General features: G+C 42.3%; 1 protein-coding gene across 1 annotated transcript; it reads right to left on the reverse strand.

The window, feature by feature from the left end:
- Positions 1-7,284: 7,284 nt before the first annotated feature.
- Positions 7,285-17,721, reverse strand: LOC118386743 (creatine kinase B-type-like). Its single transcript, XM_035774513.2, has 8 exons — positions 17,564-17,721; positions 16,620-16,824; positions 15,327-15,481; positions 14,939-15,071; positions 14,058-14,229; positions 10,091-10,214; positions 9,651-9,840; positions 7,285-7,675 (listed from the first exon to the last, which is right to left on the reverse strand). The coding sequence occupies exons 2-8, from the start codon at positions 16,810-16,812 to the stop codon at positions 7,497-7,499; spliced, it is 1,146 nt and encodes a 381-aa protein (XP_035630406.1). The 5' UTR covers positions 16,813-16,824; positions 17,564-17,721; the 3' UTR covers positions 7,285-7,496.
- Between the last annotated feature and the right edge of the window lie 3,931 nt (positions 17,722-21,652).

A 21,652-nucleotide genomic window follows, 5' to 3' on the forward strand; every position in this document is an offset into this window, starting at 1 on the left:
TCTACAGCGAGACACCAATATCACCAGACAACTAGTCTACAGCGAGACACTAATATCACCAGACAACTAGTCTACAGCTAGACACCAATATCACCAGACAACTAGTCTACAGCGAGACACCAATATCACCAGACAACTAGTCTACAGCGAGACACCAATATCACCAGACAACTAGTCTACAGCGAGACACCAATATCACCAGACAACTAGTCTACAGCGAGACACCAATATCACCAGACAACTAGTCTACAGCGAGACACCAATATCACCAGACAACTAGTCTACAGCTAGACACTAATATCACCAGACAACTAGTCTACAGCGAGACACCAATATCACCAGACAACTAGTCTACAGCGAGACAACAGTATCACCAGACAACTAGTCTACAGCTAGACACCAATATCACCAGACAACTAGTCTACAGCGAGACACCACTATCACCAGACAACTAGTCTACAGCGAGACACCAATATCACCAGACAACTAGTCTACAGCGAGACACCAATATCACCAGACAACTAGTCTACAGCGAGACACCAATATCACCAGACAACTAGTCTACAGCGAGACACCAATATCACCAGACAACTAGTCTACAGCTAGACACTAATATCACCAGACAACTAGTCTACAGCGAGACACCAATATCACCAGACAACTAGCCTACAGCTAGACACCAATATCACTAGACAACTAGTCTACAGCTAGACACCAATATCACCAGACAACTAGTCTACAGCGAGACACCAATATCACTAGACAACTAGTCTACAGCTAGACACCAATATCACCAGACAACTAGTCTACAGCTAGACACCAATATCACCAGACAACTAGTCTACAGCGAGACACCAATATCACCAGACAACTAGTCTACAGCGAGACACCAATATCACCAGACAACTAGTCTACAGCGAGACACCAATATCACCAGACAACTAGTCTACAGCTAGACACTAATATCACCAGACAACTAGTCTACAGCGAGACACCAATATCACCAGACAACTAGTCTACAGCGAGACACCAATATCACCAGACAACTAGTCTACAGCGAGACACCAATATCACCAGATAACTAGTCTACAGCGAGACACCAATATCACCAGACAACTAGTCTACAGCTAGACACTAATATCACTAGACAACTAGTAATAATATAATAATAATATATGCCATTTAGCAGACGCTTTTATCCAAAGCGACTTACAGTCATGTGTGCATACATTCTACGTATGGGTGGTCCCGGGAATCGAACCCACTAGTCTACAGCTAGACACCAATATCACTAGAGAACTGGTCTACGGCTAGACACCAATATCACTAGACAACTAGTCTACGGCTAGACACCAATATCACTAGACAACTAGCCTACGGCTAGACACCAATATCACTAGACAACTAGTCTACAGCTAGACACCAATATCACCAGACAACTAGTCTACAGCGAGACACCAATATCACTAGACAACTAGTCTACAGCTAGACACCAATATCACCAGACAACTAGTCTACAGCTAGACACCAATATCACCAGACAACTAGTCTACAGCGAGACACCAATATCACCAGACAACTAGTCTACAGCGAGACACCAATATCACTAGACAACTAGTCTACAGCTAGACACCAATATCACCAGACAACTAGCCTACAGCTAGACACCAATATCACTAGACAACTAGCCTACAGCTAGACACCAATATAACTAGGCAACTAGTCTACAGCTAGATACCAATATCACTAGACAACTAGCCTACAGCTAGACACCAATATAACTAGGCAACTAGTCTACAGCTAGATACCAATATCACTAGGCAAGTAGCCTACAGCGAGACACTAATATCACTAGACAACTAGTCTACAGCTAGATACCAATATCACTAGACAACTAGCCTACAGCTAGACACCAATATCACTAGACAACTAGCCTACAGCTAGACACCAATATCACTAGACAACTAGTCTACAGCTAGACACCAATATCACTAGACAACTAGCCTACGGCTAGACACCAATATCACTAGACAACTAGTCTACAGCTAGACACCAATATCACCAGACAACTAGTCTACAGCGAGACACCAATATCACTAGACAACTAGTCTACAGCTAGACACCAATATCACCAGACAACTAGTCTACAGCTAGACACCAATATCACCAGACAACTAGTCTACAGCGAGACACCAATATCACCAGACAACTAGTCTACAGCGAGACACCAATATCACCAGACAACTAGTCTACAGCGAGACACCAATATCACCAGATAACTAGTCTACAGCGAGACACCAATATCACCAGACAACTAGTCTACAGCTAGACACTAATATCACTAGACAACTAGTCTACAGCTAGACACCAATATCACTAGAGAACTGGTCTACGGCTAGACACCAATATCACTAGACAACTAGTCTACGGCTAGACACCAATATCACTAGACAACTAGCCTACGGCTAGACACCAATATCACTAGACAACTAGCCTACGGCGAGACACCAATATCACTAGAGAACTGGTCTACGGCTAGACACCAATATCACTAGACAACTAGCCTACGGCTAGACACCAATGCGCATCCAAAACATCCCAACATTAAGGATAGTTGACTCTTTCAGTTAGAAGCATTTGATTTAGCAATGACGTAGGCCTACATTATTTTGGATTTGGGTGCCCGTGAGAACTGTTTTCACAGAGAAACATAATGAAATGTTACATCGGCATAGTTACAATGCGTTTTCCGACATCTCCACGATCCAGGAATCGTACAGGGTTCTAATTAAATTGTTAAATGCGTAATAATTACAAGACTGTCTTAAATGTCATTAATATAAGGAAATAAAGGTAGTCTTTTATGTCACACAATCTGTGAAAACTCCAGGCATTAACTCATGAGGTAGGGTGTAAACACATTTGAATTCAACTTGTGTATTATATTAATGTAGGCTACCTGTTCTGTGTGTAAAACTGCCTCAGCTTAGAGGGTAACACAACTAAACGCAGTTGACCCTCCATTTTCAGAAAAATGCATTGAAAGTATATGGAGCCTAAGTTCACGCCACCGGAAATCAGAGTTTATCCACCTATTGTTTTTTTTACCACTACATCACTAGCTACCGGTAGGCCCATTACACATTGTTGTCCCCTAACCATGTGTATGTGACAAATACAATTTGATTTGATTTGATTAGCCGAGTCATGATAATTGACCATGTGTGAGGGTGACAATCACGGGACAGTTTCAGGCTACAAAAAAAAAAGTTAATTTGTCAGCAAGAATGTCACTGGGCACACTTTGTGTTTGGAAATAGACATGTTTAAAATTCTTTAAATGGCACGAGTGTACATGCTTTGCACCGTTTGGATTATTTTGGAGTGGACGGACATGCGCAGATAGCCTACTTTAAGTGTTTTGCTTGACAATCAGTTGAAACTATCATGACTGGTTGTGTTCACGCCACATTGATTCATTTGTACCATTAAATGACGCAAGCGGGGACTGACCAGCCATGCTTTGAGGCTATGCAGTGTGTTCACAAACAGAAAACAGGCATATTTTGGGTTCTGATGGAGCATGACAGTTGAACTAAGCTCGCGAGGAATTTAAGTTATATTCTTCAAGAATCAATGGGTATGTATCATGCATTTCACTGTATTCAAGAACAGCTCCATAACTCTGGATTGCAGCTTTCTGGCCCCATCAGTTGTCGGTCTTTTAGCAGGGCTGTTGTCCTAAACGGCACCCTAACCCCTTTTGTAATGCATTTTCTTTTGAACAGGGCCCATTTGGAATAAGAAATGGGGTTCCATTTGGGACGCATGCTGAGTCATTGAGTGAACTGTGCTCACAGCTTCACGCCTATCTGTTATGTTACTGAGCTGGTTTGTGTTTAACAGATGTCTTAATGCTTTGGCTTACAGTGGGTGTTACCATGGGTTCTGTTGAATTCAATGACTTCCCCCACCGGCAGGCTCCCCTAAATGGGACCACTAGGTATCACTGTATGACAGGGGTCTCCAGCTGGTCCTGAAGAGCTAGAGTACACAGCAGTATCACACATGCTAACAATAATCATCGTGGTCCTGAAGGCGGTTAATTATGTTAAACAGTTTGGGCTATAAATATGAATAAATTCTCAGATCATAAGGTTCAGTGGATACCAAAATGTTGTCGCTAGATATGTCTAAATCGTATCGAAACAATTAGTCAAAGATGAACATTCAGCTGTTAACAAATTCATAACAAGGCTTATGAGAACTAATCCTATAAAATTACTCAAACTAAATTGTACTCTACTGCATCCGCCTATTTTTTATTTTATTTAACCGGTTAGGCCAGTCGAGAACACGTTCTCATTTACAACTGTGACATGGCCAAGAAAGCAAAGCAGTGCGACACAAACAAGTTACACATGGGACAATCAATAACACAATAGAAAATCTGTATACAGTGTGTGCAAATGAAGGAGGTAAGGCAATAAATAGGCCATGGTGGTGAAGTAATTACAATTTAGCAATTAACACTGGAGTGATAGATGTGCAGATGGTGTGCAAAAGAGCAACAAAAAAAACAAATATGAGGATGAGGTAGATAGTTGGACGGGCTATTTACAGCTGCAGCAATCGGTAAGCTGCTCTGACAGCCGATGCTTGAAGTTAGTGAGGGAGATATGTCTCCAACTTCAGTGATTTTTGCAATTCGTTCCAGTCATTGGCAGCAGAGAACTGGAAGGAAAGGCGGCCAAAGGAGGTGTTGGCTTTGGGGATGACCAGTGACATATACCTGCTGGAGCGCGTGCTACGGGTGGGTGTTGCTATGGTGACCAGTGAGCTAAGGCAGAGCTTTACCTAGCTAAGACTTATAGATGACCTGGAGCCAGTGGGTTTGGCGACAAATATGTAGCGAGGACCAGCCAACGCGAGCATACAGGTCGCAATGGTGGGTGGTATAAGGGGCGTTGGTGACGAAACGGATGGCACTGTGATAGACTGCATCCAATTTCTGAGTAGAGTGTTGGAGGCTATTTTGTAAATGACATCGTCGAAATCAAGGGTCGGTAGGATAGACAGTTTTACGAGGGTCTGTTTGGCAGCATGAGTGAAAGAGGCTTTGTTGCGAAATAGAAAGCAGATTCTAGATTTAACTTTGGATTAGAGATGCTTAATATGAGTCTGGGAGAATTTCAAGTCTAACCAGACACCTAGGTATTTATAGTTGTCCACATATAAGTCAGAACCGTCCAGAGTAGTGATGCTACTCTGACTCCAGACCTGGGATCAAATACTTTGAGTGGTTGCTCTAGCCTGCGCGTAGTGCCAAATGGGCAGGATTTACTGTGAAGTCTAAATTGGGCCCCAATAGAATAGTCATAAGGCGTACATTTCAGTAGTTAGTATTCCAACTTAACTTCTGCAGTTGTGTAACAGGCATGATACTTACTTGCGCTGAAGACCTCATTAAACCTCTTAAAACCCCACTTTCTGGCCTACAGATTTTCACTAAGTATCTAAAGCCATCACTTTATATTTTGTGTACTTTTTAATTCTAATTTATGGAGAACAGTTTAAAATAAAGACCATGTAAACTGTCTTCACCAATTGGTAGATTAAAAATACCGATCGTGTATATAATTTAGGGTTTGATTCATCCTGGAAGTTGACATTCGATTGTTCTAGCCATGAAATATTGTAAGGTGAGAAGTGTACAATAGGGGTTGAACAGTAGTCATTGTGAACCAGGCTCTAGGTTTAAACTGTTACTTATGGTCTGCGTTCCGTAATGATTCAAATCAGCTACATGTCCCAAATTGCACAACTCAATACGTTAGCATAATGATCCACCATTGCTAGCTATCCTCAGCAACAACCACATTAACTTGAGGAAGGAAATGCAAAGGAACAAGTCAGTGACGTGTAGATTTAACTGACGGTGGCTACCGATAATGACTAATATTTAACGAAACATTAAGTCTGGGGATAATTCAAACAAATGAACTAGGTTTGGTGCTATACTATCACTTGCACATGGCCACAGAAGCCTATAGCTTGGGTCTCAATGTCATTCCAAGTAATAAAAAAAAGGATTTACTGCGAAAGAATACGATGTGATTATCTGAGTATAGAGCCCCATAAAAAACAACTATTTCAACCAGCACAGGCGTAACAAAATCACAAACTGCAATAAAATAAAGTTTAACTTTGACGATCTTCCTCTGTTTGCAATTCCAATGCTCCTTGTTACACAATGAATGGTCTTTTGTTTGATCAAATCCATTTTTATAGCCTAACACGAAACATTTTGTGAACCGCTTGTCATGAATTCCGTCTCATTCCATTTGAGGACGCATTCGATGTAAATACACACACTAAACATGACTTTTTCAGTCATGTTTGGTTTCATTGCAATCAACTGGTTTGTTTGTAACACAATTAAACCTGATGGGTCATTTCACGAGACGTATTGACTGGAAGAAACCGATTTGAAGACAAGTAATGACATTGTGCACCAGTGATATGACCGCTGTTTTGTTGATTGACTGTATTTTAACCCAATGACCACTGATCATCTTGAAATCTAGCTGGGTAGATAGCTGAGGTAAACGGCAATATGTAATGTTTGTGTTGGAAGACCAACCCATGTACTAAACTCCGGTGTAAAGAAGGTCATTCGCCATTGAAGATTCATACAGGAAGGAGCAACGCATGTTGCGCACAGCGTTGTTTTGGTAAAGCGCATCTTCAGCTGTTTATATATCAATCCGTTTGCAACTAAGTCAGGGAAAGCTAAATCTAAGTCTAGATACAGATGTACACACCATTTTGGGAATGTGAGACAGAGATTGTTGGAGGACGATTCATTTAGCGATTCCCAAATGGAGGAATATTTTTTGAATGGAGAGGACATCGTTTTGGACTGGTAAGTTCTTCTCATGCTAATACTGTTGTCTGAAATTAATAATATAACATTTGTGATTACATTTTTTTAGTAGCAATATATAAAAATGTAATTAAATGTGATGCGTGTAGTTTATATATATTGTAGTTTATATGATAAGCTCATTGGACGGGTAACAATTGCACAAAAGGTGGTACACCAAGGGAATTCAGTCAGAATACAATGCATCTATAGACACCATGCATTTGGTTTGCATCAGAATTTCCCTTTGTCAATTGAGCTACAGTAGGCAAGTGTAATTAAGCACAGAAAAAGTATTAGAAATGACTAATTCATGACACAATGTCAAAACAAATCACTTGCTCAAAGTGACAAACACATTCCATGGGCCAAAGATACTTTTATTTCAGATGTTAATATCCAGCTGCATTTGATACAAAATCCTTCATCACACAGATGAAGACTCATCTAACTTGTGCCACTAAACGTGTCGGGCAGAGTGCATTTCCTTGATGTCGTGAAGATTATTTACGGAGACAAGGGGGAGATATTGGTGATGAGGTAAGAGGTTAGAAGGTTTGAGAGAGCGTGTTCACTTCTGGTCGGGCATCAGGTCGTTGAAGGACTGGCCACTCTCCAGACACTTTTCCATCTCGACGAGGGTCTTGACGCCGTCGACAACCATCTGCACCAGCTCCACCTCGGAGAAGCCCAGACGGTCTGCGTTGGAGATGTCGAAGACGCCACCTACTGCTGCAGTGTCCACACCACCTGGAGGGGGGGGTGTACACCAAAGAAAAGCTGAGCCAAATGGTGCTGATACGGTTGGCTTCTCCGCAACTAGGGGTGATAGGCTAATCCTGCTCCTGGAGAGCCAGTGGGTATGCAGGTTTTAGTTCCAGGCAGCCCTACTTTGATGCCTTTCAGCTACTGTAATCTAAGTCCTGGGGGCTCCAAAAATGTTTGCATATGCACAAATATGCATGCTCCAGTTCACTCAAAAGTTAACATTTATAACATGGAATTTGATGTGAGAATGTGCTTAGCTTCCTGCAGACTTTAGACCAGGGGTCCCCAACTGGCAGCCCATGGGTGGTTTTATTTGGCCCCCCCAAGTTATTTTTGTAAACCTGTTTAAGTACTCCCACACAGACGTGATCGTGTACAAAATGTAAACAAGGTTTGAAATGATTGTTAGTCAAATATTGGAGTTTGGGCTTGCAGTCTACAAATTTGTAATTATGTTCTGGCCACCCCCAACCAAAACCCACTAAGTTTTCCCAATTGGCTGAATCTAGTTGATGATCCTGCTATAGGCCATGTGTATGCACAGTTTCCAGTGGTTGAAGTATTGCATTGCAAGTAGCCTACCATTTTGTGCAAGTGGGGGATATGACATGCTTATTGATAAAAAAAATAAACAGGCAGCCTTATAAGATGCAATCATTTGCCATTCGTGAAGATAAATGTTTCACATCTCTGCATTCTAAAAGTTGGAAATAGGCATCCATTTCCATAATAAATGTACCTTTGTTTCACTCGAAGTAGCCTAAAACACCTACATTAAATGGGACCCACTTTACAGTAGTAAGTATTTGAAACACTGTCTTAAGTATTTATCTCCATGCAATCCAATCGAGCGCAGTTTAAGGGTAGAACAGAAGGTTCACCTTACATTTTAGGGTACTGCACATCTTAACCTACTGGAATTGCAAATGTTTCAAGTAAACAATTTATAACTATATTTGTCATAGGCTTTAGCCTATAACAAATTACCATGGGCATCCCTCATTTAAATTGGGTCTGATAAGCTATTATTTGAAGTGTTCTGCTCTAGGCGTCAGAAAAAGGGAGTGTGATTTATAACAGTAGAATGTAAATGAACAGAGTTTACGTTGTGCTTTGAAGTGTGTCGTCTACCACCAAGTAGGCCGACTGTAGTTTAACATAGACAAGGTTTCAGAATTTGCAGGCAGTGCAGCATATTTAGGGTCGGGAAAAACTAAACATGTTTACAGGTCCAACAATTAGCAAATCGTTTTCAGACACTTCCTTGGCCTAATTCCAACACCTCCAGAGAGACATTTGATGTAGTTGGCCATTGCCTTTAGAAACTGCCTTGGCCTAATTCCAATACATCCAGCAAATAAGGGCTGTGTTGTCACCATAAAAAAGGGAAAGATGGGCATTTCAGGTAGTGTTTTAATGGTTGTTCACGCATGCAGTTTCAGGACAAGTCTGATTTATGACGGGTGTAAACTAAGTTTATAAATCTCAATATTTTTGTATGTGTGCAGTCCAGTCTTTTCAGAAGTGGTGCACAGTTACGAGGCCCGAGGAGCAGCTACTTAGCCAAAACAGGAGTAGGGCTGATCAAATTCCGGCAGCAGTGTAGCTCCCCAGGAGGAGAGTTGGCCATCCTGGCCCTATTCAGTGGACAGTTAACACTTTCCACTAGGTCTTATCTACATTTTGGATAATTGCAGCCACAGTTACAGCCAAAGGTTTAGAGGCATGTTGGATTAGTATAACTGTCAATTTAAGTACATAGACTCCGATTCAATTAAACATTGACATCTTGACTGCACAATGTTTTACCAGCCTACAGTAACAACCATTGGTTACTAAACCAAACGTAGAGAGACTACTCCAGATCTGCCCGACATTCACTTAATCCCAATAACTGCTGGACAGAATGTCCCATCTACATTTCCTAATAGAGTTGGTGTATTCAAAATGGACGTACCTGTGCCACGCTTCTGCAGCCTCAACCTCTTGAGGACCTCGCTGAACTTCTCGTGCTTGCTCATGTTGGGCAGCTTGACGTGCACGCCGGCGCGCAGCCCCGTGCCCAGGTTGGAGGGGCAGGTGAGCACGTAGCCCAGGTGCTCGTTCCACATGAACTCATGGCCCTGGTCCTTGAACAGGCTCTCAATCTGAAGTGGTCAGAGGAAACAGTGAGGTAAGGGACCAAAAGGTTAGAAGTTGTTGGAGAAAGCAACTGCAGTGTTGGGGGACTGTTTTAAGTTTAAAATGTTTCCCACTTTTTTTTTTTGCAACAGTTTTTGAAGTACCATTTTGCATAGCATTTTAAGTAGACTGCATTCAAATGCAATTAACCCCAGCAACGTAGTTTGCACATGTTCTTTAACATTACGTTGTAGAATTGAGCCTTGGGCTTAACACCTTTGTGAGGCCTGTGCAGAAGCGGTGGAACACCTCCTTCATATTGCCACCCTTCTGCATAGAGATGACCCGCAGATGGTCCTCCTCATTCACCCAGACCAGGAAGGTCTTGCCATCATTGTGCCTGTCAACAAAAAAAGAAATAAAAAAAAAAATCAACATATTAGTTCAACATTGGCTGGAATGAGACGCCATTATACATAACGATCATGTTTTACTCTCACTGAAGGCACCCTCCAGCTGGTACTCCAGCGTAGGGTGAAGTTAGTCATAGACGCCGATCAAAGAACAAATTCACCGCTAATGGTTAGGATTTGGAGAGGTTGTCCTAGATCGGTACCTAGAGGAACTTCGACCCAGAGACTCCTTTAAAATGACCCACAGAGAACATAACTGAATCTCACTATTTTAGAGCAGGGCACACCAAGCTGGTTCCTGGCGAGCTAACATCCTGTAGGTATTCACACTCACCCTAATCTAGCACACCTGGTTCTAATAATTAGATTACTCATAATTGGCATTTGACCAAATATCTGCAGAAGGGTAGCTCTCCAGGAACAGGGTTGTAGAATAGTAGATGGGGCCTCCAGTAAATTTTGACTATTGAAGAGGTCAACTAGCGTCCATTTTATTGGCACATGCACCGAAGACGACAGGTGTAGGTAGACCTTACAGTGAAATGCTTACTTACGAGCCCATAACCAACAATGCATTTAAAAAATACAGATAAGAATCAGAAAAAGTTGAGTAATTAAAGAGCAGCCGCAAAATAACGATAGCGAGACTATATACACTGTCAATGTACGGTGGCACCGGCTAGTTGAGGTAATATGTACATGTAGGTAGAGCTATTTAAGTGACTATGCATAGATGAGAGAACTAGTGGTGTAAATAAGGGGGGGAATGCAAATAGTCTGGGTAGCCATTTGATTAGCTGTTCAGGAGTCTCATGGCTTGGGGGTAGAAGCTGTTTAGAAGCCGCTTGGACCTAGACTTGGTACTGCTTGCCGTGCAGTAGCATAGAGAACAGTCTATGACTAGGGTGGCTGGAGTCTGACAATTTCTAGGGCCTTCCTCAGACACCACCTGGTAGAGTTCCTGGATAGCAGGAAGCTTGGACCCAGTGATGTACTGAGCCGTACGCACTACACTCGGTCGGAAGCAGAGCAGTTGCCATATCAGGCCTTGATGCAACCATGCGCTCGATGGTGCAGCTGTTGAACCTTTTGAGGATCTGACCCATGCAAAATCTTTTCAGTCTCCTGAGGGGGAAATAGGTTGTCGTACCTGCTTCACGACTGTATTTGGTGTGCTTGGACCATGTTAGTTTGTTGGTGATGTGGACGCCAAGGAACTTGAAGATCTCAAACTGCAGCCTCGATGAGAATGGGGGCATGCTCAGTCCTCTTTCCTGTAGTCCACTTTTTTAACCTTTATGTAACTAGGCAAGTCAATTACGAACAGATTCTTATTTTCAATGACGGCCTAGGAAGATTTCTACCTTGTCAGCTCAGGGATTAGATCTTGCAACCTGCCGGTTACTAGTCCAACACTAACCACTAGGCTACTTGCCAACCCTTTGTCTTGATCACGTTGAGGGAGAGGTTGTCCTGGCACCACACAGCCAGTTCTGACCTCCTTATAGGCGGCCTTGTTGCGATCGATGATCAGGACTACCACTTGTCGTCGGCAAACTTGATGGCGTTGGAGTCATGCAGTCATGAGTGAACAGGGAGTACAGGAGGGAACTGAGCATGTACCGCTGAGGGTGCCCTGTTTTGAGGATGAGTGTGGCGGATGTGTTGCCTACCCTTACCACCTGGGGGCGGCCTGTCAGGAAGTCCAGGATCCAGTTGCAGAGGGAAGTGTTTAGTCCCAGGGTCCGTAGCTTAGTGATGAGCTTTGAGGGCACCATGGTGTTGAACGCTAAGCCGTAGTCAATGAGTAGCATTTCTCAAAAAGGTGTTCCTTTCGTCAAGGTGGGAAAGAGCAGTGTGGAGTACAATATATATATCGCATCTGTGGATCTGTTGGTGCGGTTTGCAAATTGGAGTGAGTCTAGGGTTTCTGGGATAATGGTGTTGATGTGAGCCGTGGCCAGCCTTTCAAAGCACTTCATGGCTACAGACGTGAGTGCTACGTGTCGGTAGTCATGGAAGCAGGTTACCTTAGTGTTCTTGGGCACAGGCAATATAGTGGTGTGGTTACATTATGTTGGTATTACAGACTCGGACAGGGAGAGGTTGAAAATGTCAGTGAAGACGCTTGCTAGTTGGTCAGTGCATGCTCGCAGTACACATCCCGGTAATCCGTCGTGCTCTGTGGCCTTGTGAATGTTGACCTGTTTAAAGGTCTTATATTGGCTGCAGAGAGTGTGATAACACAATCTTCCCGGAACAGCTGGTGCTCTCATACATATTTTAGTGGTCTTTGCCTCGAAGCGAGCATAGAAGTAGTTTAGCTGGTCTGGTAGGCTCGTGCCACTGGGCAGCTCTCAGCTGTGCTTCCCTCTGTAGTCTAATGGTTTGCAAGCCCTGCCACATCCGACGAGCGGTAGAGCCGGTGTAGTAAGTTTCAATCTTAGTCCTGTATTGACGCTTTGCCTGTGATGATTCTTCGGAGGGCATCGGTTAGAGTCCTGCTCCTTGAAAGTGGCAGCTCAGTGTGGATGTTGCCTGTGATCCGTGGCATCAGGTTGGGGTACATACAGTCACTGTGGGGATGATGTCATCAATGCACTTGAAGCCAGTGACCATCCGAAAGAATCCCAGAACATATACCAGTCTGTGCTACAAAACAGTCCTGTAGCTTAGCATCTGCTTCATCTGACCACTTATTGCGCTTGTCAATGGTGCATCCTGCTCTAATTTTTGCTTGTAAGCAGGAGCATAGAATTATGGTCAGATTTACCAAATGGAGAGCTTTGTATGAGTCTCGGTGTGTGGAGTAAAGGTGTTCCAGAGTTCTCTGGTTGCACATTTAACATGCTGATAGAAATGTGGTAAAACGGATGTAAGCTTCTTTGCTGTCAAGTCCCCAGCTACGAGGAGCACCGCCTCTGGGTGAGCGTTTTCTTGTTTGCTTATGGCGGAATACAGCTCATTCAATGCAGTCTTCGTGCCAGTCTCCTTCTCTGGTGGTATGTAAACAGCTATGAAAAATACAGATGAAAACGCTAGGTAGATAGAGCATCTCATAAGCTGTAGACCGCAATAGCTCAAGACTTAAATAATGTGCACCAGCTGTTGTTTACAAAACTACATAGTCCGCCGCCCCTGGTCTTACCAGACGCCGCTGTTCTATCCTGCCGGTACATCGTATAACCAGACAGCTGTATGTTGATCGTGTCGTCGTTCAGCCACGACTCCGTGAAGCATAAGATGTTACAGTTTTGATTGTCCCGTTGGAAGTTTAATCTTCCGCATTGGTCATCAATTTTATTCTCCAAAGATTGCAGATTTGCTAGCAGAATGGAAGGAAATGGGGGTTTATTCGATAGTCTACAAATTCTCAGAAGTCAGTATGCCCTCTGGCCCCTTTTTCCCCACACTAATCATGGGGATCTGGGCCTGTTCCCGAGAAAGCAGTAAATCAGTTGCGTCGGGCTCGTCAGACAGGACAAAGAATATTCTGCCAGTCCGTGGTGAGTAAAAGTTATTTTCGGTCATAAGAGATGGTAGCGGCAACATCATGTACAAAATAATTCTCAAAAAGTTGCAAGTAAACAAAAACAATTGGTTGGGGACATGTAAAACGTCAGCATTCTCCGGCACCATTTTACCCTCTACTGCACTTTCGCGCCTTCCTTAGTGAACACCGACAGACCATGGGAGGGACTCACTAGAAAAGCTGAGTGGCAGGAGAATGCCAGACTAAGTCCCTTTATTCATCTGCCATCATGAAAGGAAAAGGAAGCCATTTGACATCTACATGGAGATAACTCTGCTGTGGTGCCCGGGGAACTCACCAGATACCCCTGCCGTCAGGCCAGTCACGGCCCATCCCGGACGCCAACAGCAGGGGGGACACGGGCTTGTCAAACAGGAAGTGGTCGTCAATCAGCTGTTGCTGCTCATCATCTGTCATGTTCTTCAGGGCGTAATACTGGCCATTGAGGTCCCCATCCAGTGAGGCTAGACCTGCAAAAAAATGAGAACGTCAGTAAAACAAGTAAGCCTACATGAGTGGTCAACCTTTTTCACCAACTATAAATTGCATATTTGTAAGGATTAGGCCAACAATCAAGCAGTTATATTTTTCTCAAAGTGGCAATTTCAGTTAAGGATTCAATTACACAGTGGTGTAAAATGCTTCAGTAAAAACACTTTAAAGTACTACCCAAGTCATTTTTTGGGTTGACTGCTTTTACTTAAGCTACACTTTCTGCCTCTTATCTGGCAGACGCACTAAACACAAGTGCTTCAATTATGGTGTGCCCCTGGCAATCTGTAAATAAAAATTGTACTGACTAGTTTGCTTAATATAAAAATAATTCCAAAGTCCTTATACTTTAGCAATTACATTTGCTTTTGATACTTAAGTACATTTAAAACCACATACTTTACTCAAGTAGTATTTTACTGGAAGACTTTCACTCGAATAATTTTCTATGAAGGTAGCTTTACTTTGACAATTGGGTACTTTTTTACACAACTGCCATTATATAAAACACATTTGGAATAATTAAGTCTTAACCAATGCCAGTCAAGAGCAGCAAGTCAATTGCAGTGTGGCATGACTTCAATAGTCTAATTAAGAAAGTTCCACTCAGTGCTGTCAGGGGGCAGTGTCACAAAGGGCATGCAGCAGGACTCAAGGCATTGAAGAGGACAGGGCTCAGTTACACACTTTCGATTGCCATGTTCTCAATGGCACGTCGCTCCCCACGGCTGCAGTGTGGGGGGAGGCAAAAGCCACGGACACTCCTGCCAGTTCGCACTCTGGAGCTCAGGACGAAGTTGGGGTCTAGGTCATCCCCACCCTGCCAAAACAACAACCGTCGTGTTAGCTTTCATGCTAATTGCTAACAGGTATGGACATTTGATAGCGACTAAACCAGGGTTGGGCTATATGGAGGTTTGAAAATAATGGGTTGTGTGGCCATTATGCCAAATATGGATTTTCATTGACAAATTAATTTCCCAAATAGTCAACTCATGTAGGACAACCTTGGGAGTGTCTATGTGGTGAACCAGGGTGTGAGGCGATTCAGAGTGTGGACATTGTGTGCCTTTACCACAAGGTTATCTGGGTTCAGGTCAGTCTTGTGTTTGTCTGAGGGCTTGTATCCGCCGTGGCGGTCTTCGATGATGGGGTCCAGCAGCTCCTTGAACACCTCGTACGTCTCCTCGTCTCCGGCCACACAGCCCACTGTCATGATGAAGGGGTGGCCTTGAATAAAACAGGGACAGAGTTGAAGGAATAAAAATGCCAGCCAATGGTGCCAACAGTTGACGTCATCCAAGTGAAAGTTCACTGACAAAATGCAGTTGGTTGACAGTAATTGGTTTTGGAATTGTATTGAAAATTGGTCAGCTGTGCCAGCAGTCACATTGGTCTTAGTTCCAGTAATAGCTTTAGCCACCCTTCAGATGCAAGCTGTCAGAATAACACCATCTACACTGAAGCCATTAATACAAATTTGGGTTGACATTCATAATGCTGTACATGTTCTGATTAAGAAAAATGTTAAGTTGAGGTGACTAAGGTTTGCAGCAGACCTGGGTTTAAAATTGTAATTTAAATACTTATTTTCTGTGTATTTGAGGTTTTTCAAATACATGTATTTAAAATACTCCCAATGTAGGGCCCGAGTTAAATGCATGATATATATATATTTTTAAATGCATGCCAATACACATTCCAATATTCAACTACTTGTATTTTCAAATAAAAAACATCTATATGCTACTACTCAATGTGAAAGTATTTGAAATAGTATTTAAACCCAGGTCTAGTTTGCATACCGGTACACATCTTCAGTTGGTTGCCACTTACACTGGATGTTGTAGTAGGGCCTCACAATAGACATTATCAAATTAAAGGCCTACATTACAATTCAAAGTCAGTAATTCCGCTGTTACATGAACATGTGACCCAACAACAGAGGGGAATAAAATTCAAGGCATCAATTTAGCCTGTAATGTCACCTGCAGACAAATAGTGGACTTGACCTTGCTCAACAAAGATTGTTGGTGATGCTGCTGTGACAAATTGGAATAAATTGGTGTATGGCCATGGATCCCATATGTCAGTCCTAATGCATTGATTGTTAACTGGAACAATGCGATCGACAGGGCCACAAATAATGAATTCCTATTATTATACTGAACATTGCATTAGTGGCCACATCACAGGCACTTGGTAACAAGGTCACCGTTTCAACAGCGGAGGTTTTTCACTCCGTACATGGCTGACAATGCAAAATCCAAGCACCGGATGAGTGGGTAGGCTATAACTAAAACCCTTCGCCCTCTCGAAGCGGGATAAGACGGTTTAGGACCAACCTAGGCAAGCTCGGGCTGTTTACCTGGGTTATCAATTCCAGTTTGAATGACATCATCCACGGTAAATCCACTTGGAGTCTCTTTGTCCCGCAGGTTGGCGTACATCTCTGGGGTGAGCACCTTGGCCATGTGGTTGTTATGTTGGCTGAGGTCGGGGTACTCCTGCTCCGCGGAGTAGCTCATCTTCAGCTTGTTGTGGGTGTTACCGAAAGGCATGACTGCGTTCACCTGTGCGCAAGGATGAAACGATGAGGTGTCAGTGGCCAAGAGCCTAGACCCGGAAATGGAATAACTAATAGGAACAGGGTCGAAAAAGACTTGAGTTACTGTACGTATTGTGACGCAGTGGTCGGCTATTTCGACACCTGGTTTTGAGGTAGCAAACAAAATTCCTGCCATTTGCGTGCCAATTCCTCAATCTGAGAGGGTACAGGCAACACGCAAATATGGCTATTTATTTTCTCTAAAATATAAAAATGTCCAACAAAGGGAATGCATTTAAATCCACGTTAACCCAAAATATATCGGTTACAGTGCGAGGCAATACTGTTCACATTAGTTTGAAGCAACCGAATGCGTGATGTCAAGCACCAGATAAGACCTTGCAGATAGACCACGACCTTGCGGTCTCTTCCGTGTAAACGGCGAAGCCAAACGGAAAATACACCCCTCTACACTAGTTGACGGTTTTAACCAGGGTGAAATATTGTACATGTCAGTTCGATTTAATCGTTTTGAGTGAAACCAAATCACTGACGTCTCCCCATTTCTCTAGGGTTAGATGCGCTTTCCCGAGATGCTGTCTAAAAATACCAGTCTTTGTTCATCCTATATTACAAACGTTTTGCCATTATCATATAGCCTATTTGACCAATACATGTATTAAATACAAAGCATATAAGACACCTAACAGTTCTGCAAATATGATGACATACTTGTGCATTTATACAACGTTAAAAAAACCTACCGTAGGACGTTTTTCTTTGGAAAAGACACACCAAAGCTAATAATGGTGTTCAGATTGAATCAGCTTCACTAGGTTTTTATATGCCAGAGGAGCTCTCCTCTGATTGGATACTATTTAAAGTTCATTCATCCTATTGGAAATGGGAATAACGCAATTGCATGTAGCGTCACTGCTGGGATTTTACAGCCGACACCACTCAGATCAAGTGGTGCGTTCGTTGACAGATCTCTTTATTGACAACAGTAAGAGAGAATTGAATGGTACCAGTGGCTACATTCCATTTAAGCCGGAATGTCACCACACACAGAACCCTGCCCTGCTCATTTAGCAATGTCAAATATGTTAATATGGTCCAATGGGCTTCAGGTAGCCTATACATAAGCTAAAATGTCGGGCTGTTTCAGGCGAATGTCGTTGTTCTTTATGATGATGGGGACATTTAGTGGCCTATTAATATATATGAATAATGTTTTATTTTCATATTCCAATGCTTTTGTGTGGCTCATTTGTAATGCCATTTTAACAATAGGCATATTATATGCTCCATGGGGCTTATTTCTCCCCCCACAAAAAACTGAGGTAAAGCTGGTTTCAGTTTGGATATTCAATGGATATTCGCCTGCAGTTTTCCTTACCTACACCAACAGCAGTTAGGGACCGTCAACATAGTGACAAATCACATTTTTCAAATTTCATTTGCTATTTAACCACTACTCCTAAAACTTTAAAACCTGTTTCCAGCTAACCCGATGGCATAGACACACATTGCACACATTTTTTGTTGTTGTTGATTTACATCTCACACTATTTTAAATGATTAATTTACATTTTTGAATTTCAATAGCTCATTGGCATATGACCTACTGGACTCAAACAAGGTTCAGAATGTCCACTGAATATCCTTCTATATTACACACCCTTTAGTTTGTCCATTTTCATCTCACACGATTTTACATGAATTTTTCTAAATTTAGAATTTCAATAGCTCCTTGGTCATGTGACCTAGGGACTTCAAACAAGGTTCACTCAGTGGGCCTACACATTGCACACCCTTTAGTTTGTCCAATTTCATTTACATTATTTGTTTTATTTATTTAAAAATTCAAATGCTCCTTGGTCATGTGACCTAATGACTTAAAAAGGGTTAATTATGTTCAATGACTACCCTTCTATATTGCACACCCTTTATTTTGTCCATTTTCATCTCACATGATTTTACATGAATTTTTCAAAATGTAGAATTTCAATAGCTCCTTGGTCTTGTGACCCAGTGACCTCAAATCGCACACTCTGATGTTTGTCTACTTTCATCTCATGCTATTAGACTTAAACCTGTTAGCTTTACAGACCATCTCCACCAAAAAATAAAACAACGTTTTTGACCTAATTGCCACATAACAGCTACTCATTATTGAAAATATAACTGTCAAACCTGCATTACAAAGACCCCACAGCTGAAGGTGTCCTGCTGCATGGTGGGAGTTATTTCTCCTCCTTTCCACTTTATGTCCACCCAGTCGTCTTTTCCATGGCAGGATCTTCTCATTTTGAAGTACTCTCTCTTTTTTTTATGTAAACATAATGGAATTCTGATTAGTTATAGGCAAATAAATGCACAGGCCAAATGTGTATGCTGTTTTCCTTATCACTATAATCTAGTAGTAATTTAGTAGTAGAGGTACATTCCTTTATGCCCATTCTACACACAGTGTAAATTATAGGCACTGAATCATTTACAGGACAATAATAAAAGTAGCATATAGGATCCAACCTTATCACAGAGTGAATAAATGTAGAGCGTTTGGAGACGTCAAGAAAAAAATATGAAGTGACAGTTTCATCAGTACGTGCTTAAAAGAAAGTCATATCACAGATGACAATGCCCACCAAATCTATGACAATAGAGAATGAATTGTAAGCACCAAGGTGTGTTTGTCAAAATAATATCTGCAAATGTCAGTTGTTGAACATAATACTTCTATTTGCAATAGCAATTTATGATATATGCAGATGAGGAATATTCAATGTACCAACACTACAGGTAGGACCGACACAAGACATTCCTACATATAGTATATATCTTTTTTTAATGTATTTTTTATTTCACCTTTATTTAACCAGGTAAGCCAGTTGACAACAAGTTCACATTTACAACTGCGACCTCGCCAAGATAAAGCAAAGCAGTGTGTGTCACGCCCTGACCTTAGAGAGCCTTTAAATGTCTCTATTTGGTTTGGTCAGGGTGTGATTTGGGGTGGACATTCTATGTTTTGATATCTATGATTTTGTATTTCTATGTTTTGGCTGGGTATGGTTCTCAATCAGGGACAGCTGTCTATTGTTGTATCTGATTGGGAACCATACTTAGGTAGCCCTTTTTCCCTCCTTTCTTTGTGGGGAAGTTGACTTTGTTTAGGGCACATAGCTTCACGGTTTGTTTGTAGTGTTTATTGTTTTTCTTTTGGCGTCATCTAAAAATAAAGAATATGTACGCTCACCACGCCGCACCTTGGACATCCTTATTCAACAGCCGTGACACAAACAACACAGTTACACATGGAATAAACAAACACACAGTTAATAACACAATAGAAAAGTCTATATACAGTGTGTGTAAATGAAATAAGATTAGGTAAGGCAATAAATAGGTCGTAGTGGAGAAATAATTACAATTTCACAAATAAACACCGGAGTGATAGATGTGCAGAAGATTAATGCGCAAGTAGAGATACTGGGGTACAAAGGAGCAAAATAAATAAAACAAATCAAATAAATGCTACGGGTGACCAGTGAGCTGAGATAAGGCGGGGCATCACCTAGCAAGGACTTATAGTTGACCTGGAGCCAGTGGGTTTGGCAACGAGTTTGAAGCAAGGGTCAGCCAACGAGAGCATACAGGTCTCAGTGGTGGGTGGTATATGGGGCTTTGGTGACGAAACGGATGGCACTGTGATAGACAGCATCCAATTTGCTGAGTAGATTGTAGGAGGTTATTTTGTAAATGACATCGCCGAAGTCAGGATCAGTAGGATGGTCAGTTTTACGAGGGTGTGTTTGGCAGCATGAGTGAAGGATGCTTTGTTGCGAAATAGGAAGCCGATTATAGATTACATTTTTTATTGTAGATGTTTGATGTGAGTCTGGAAGGAGAGTTTACAGTCTAACCAGACACGTAGGTATTTGTAGTCCACATATTCTAAGCGAACCATCCAGAGTAGTAATGCTGGACGTGCGGGCAGGTGTGGGCAGTGATCGGTTGAAGACCATGCATTTAGTTTTACTTGCATTTAAGAGCAGTTGGAGGCCACGGAAGGAGAGTTGTATGAAATTGAAGCTTGTCTGGAGGTTAGTTAACACAGTGTCCAAAGAAGGGCCAGAGGTATACAGAATGGTGTCGTCTGCATAGAGGTGGATCAGAGAATCACCAGCAGCAAGAGCGACATCATTGATATATACAGTGAAGAGAGACGGCCTGAGAATTGATCCCTGTGGCACCCCCATAGAGACTGCCAGAGGTCCAGACAACAGGCCCTCTGATTTGACACACTGAACTCTGTCTGAGAAGTAGTTGGTGAACCAGGCGAGGCAATCATTTGAGAAACCAAGGCTGTTGAGTCTGCCGATAAGAATGTGGTGATTGACAGAGTCGAAAGCCTTGGCCAGGTCGATGAATACGGCTGCACAGTAATGTCACTTATCGATGGCGGTTATGATATCGTTTAGGACCATGACCAGCTCTGAAACCAGATTGCATAGCGGAGAAGGTACGGTGGGATTCTAAATGGGTGGTAATCTGTTTGTTAATTAACTTGGCTTTCGAAGACATTGGAAAGTCAGGGTAGGGTAGATATAGGTTATAGCATTTTGGGTCTAGAGTGTCTCCCCTTTTGAAGAGGGAGATGACCACAGCAGCTTTCCAATCTTTGGGATTCTCAGACGATATGAAAGAGAGGTTGAACAGGCTAGTAATAGGGGTAGCAACAATTGCGGCAGTTCATTTTAGAAAGAGAGGGTCCAGATGATCATGCCTGGCTGATTTGTAGGGGTCCAGATTTTGCAGCTCTTTCAGAACATCTGTCACGTTTGACC

This window comes from Oncorhynchus keta, chromosome 8 (genome assembly GCF_023373465.1).
Source record: "Oncorhynchus keta strain PuntledgeMale-10-30-2019 chromosome 8, Oket_V2, whole genome shotgun sequence".
Lineage (NCBI taxonomy): Eukaryota > Metazoa > Chordata > Actinopteri > Salmoniformes > Salmonidae > Oncorhynchus > Oncorhynchus keta.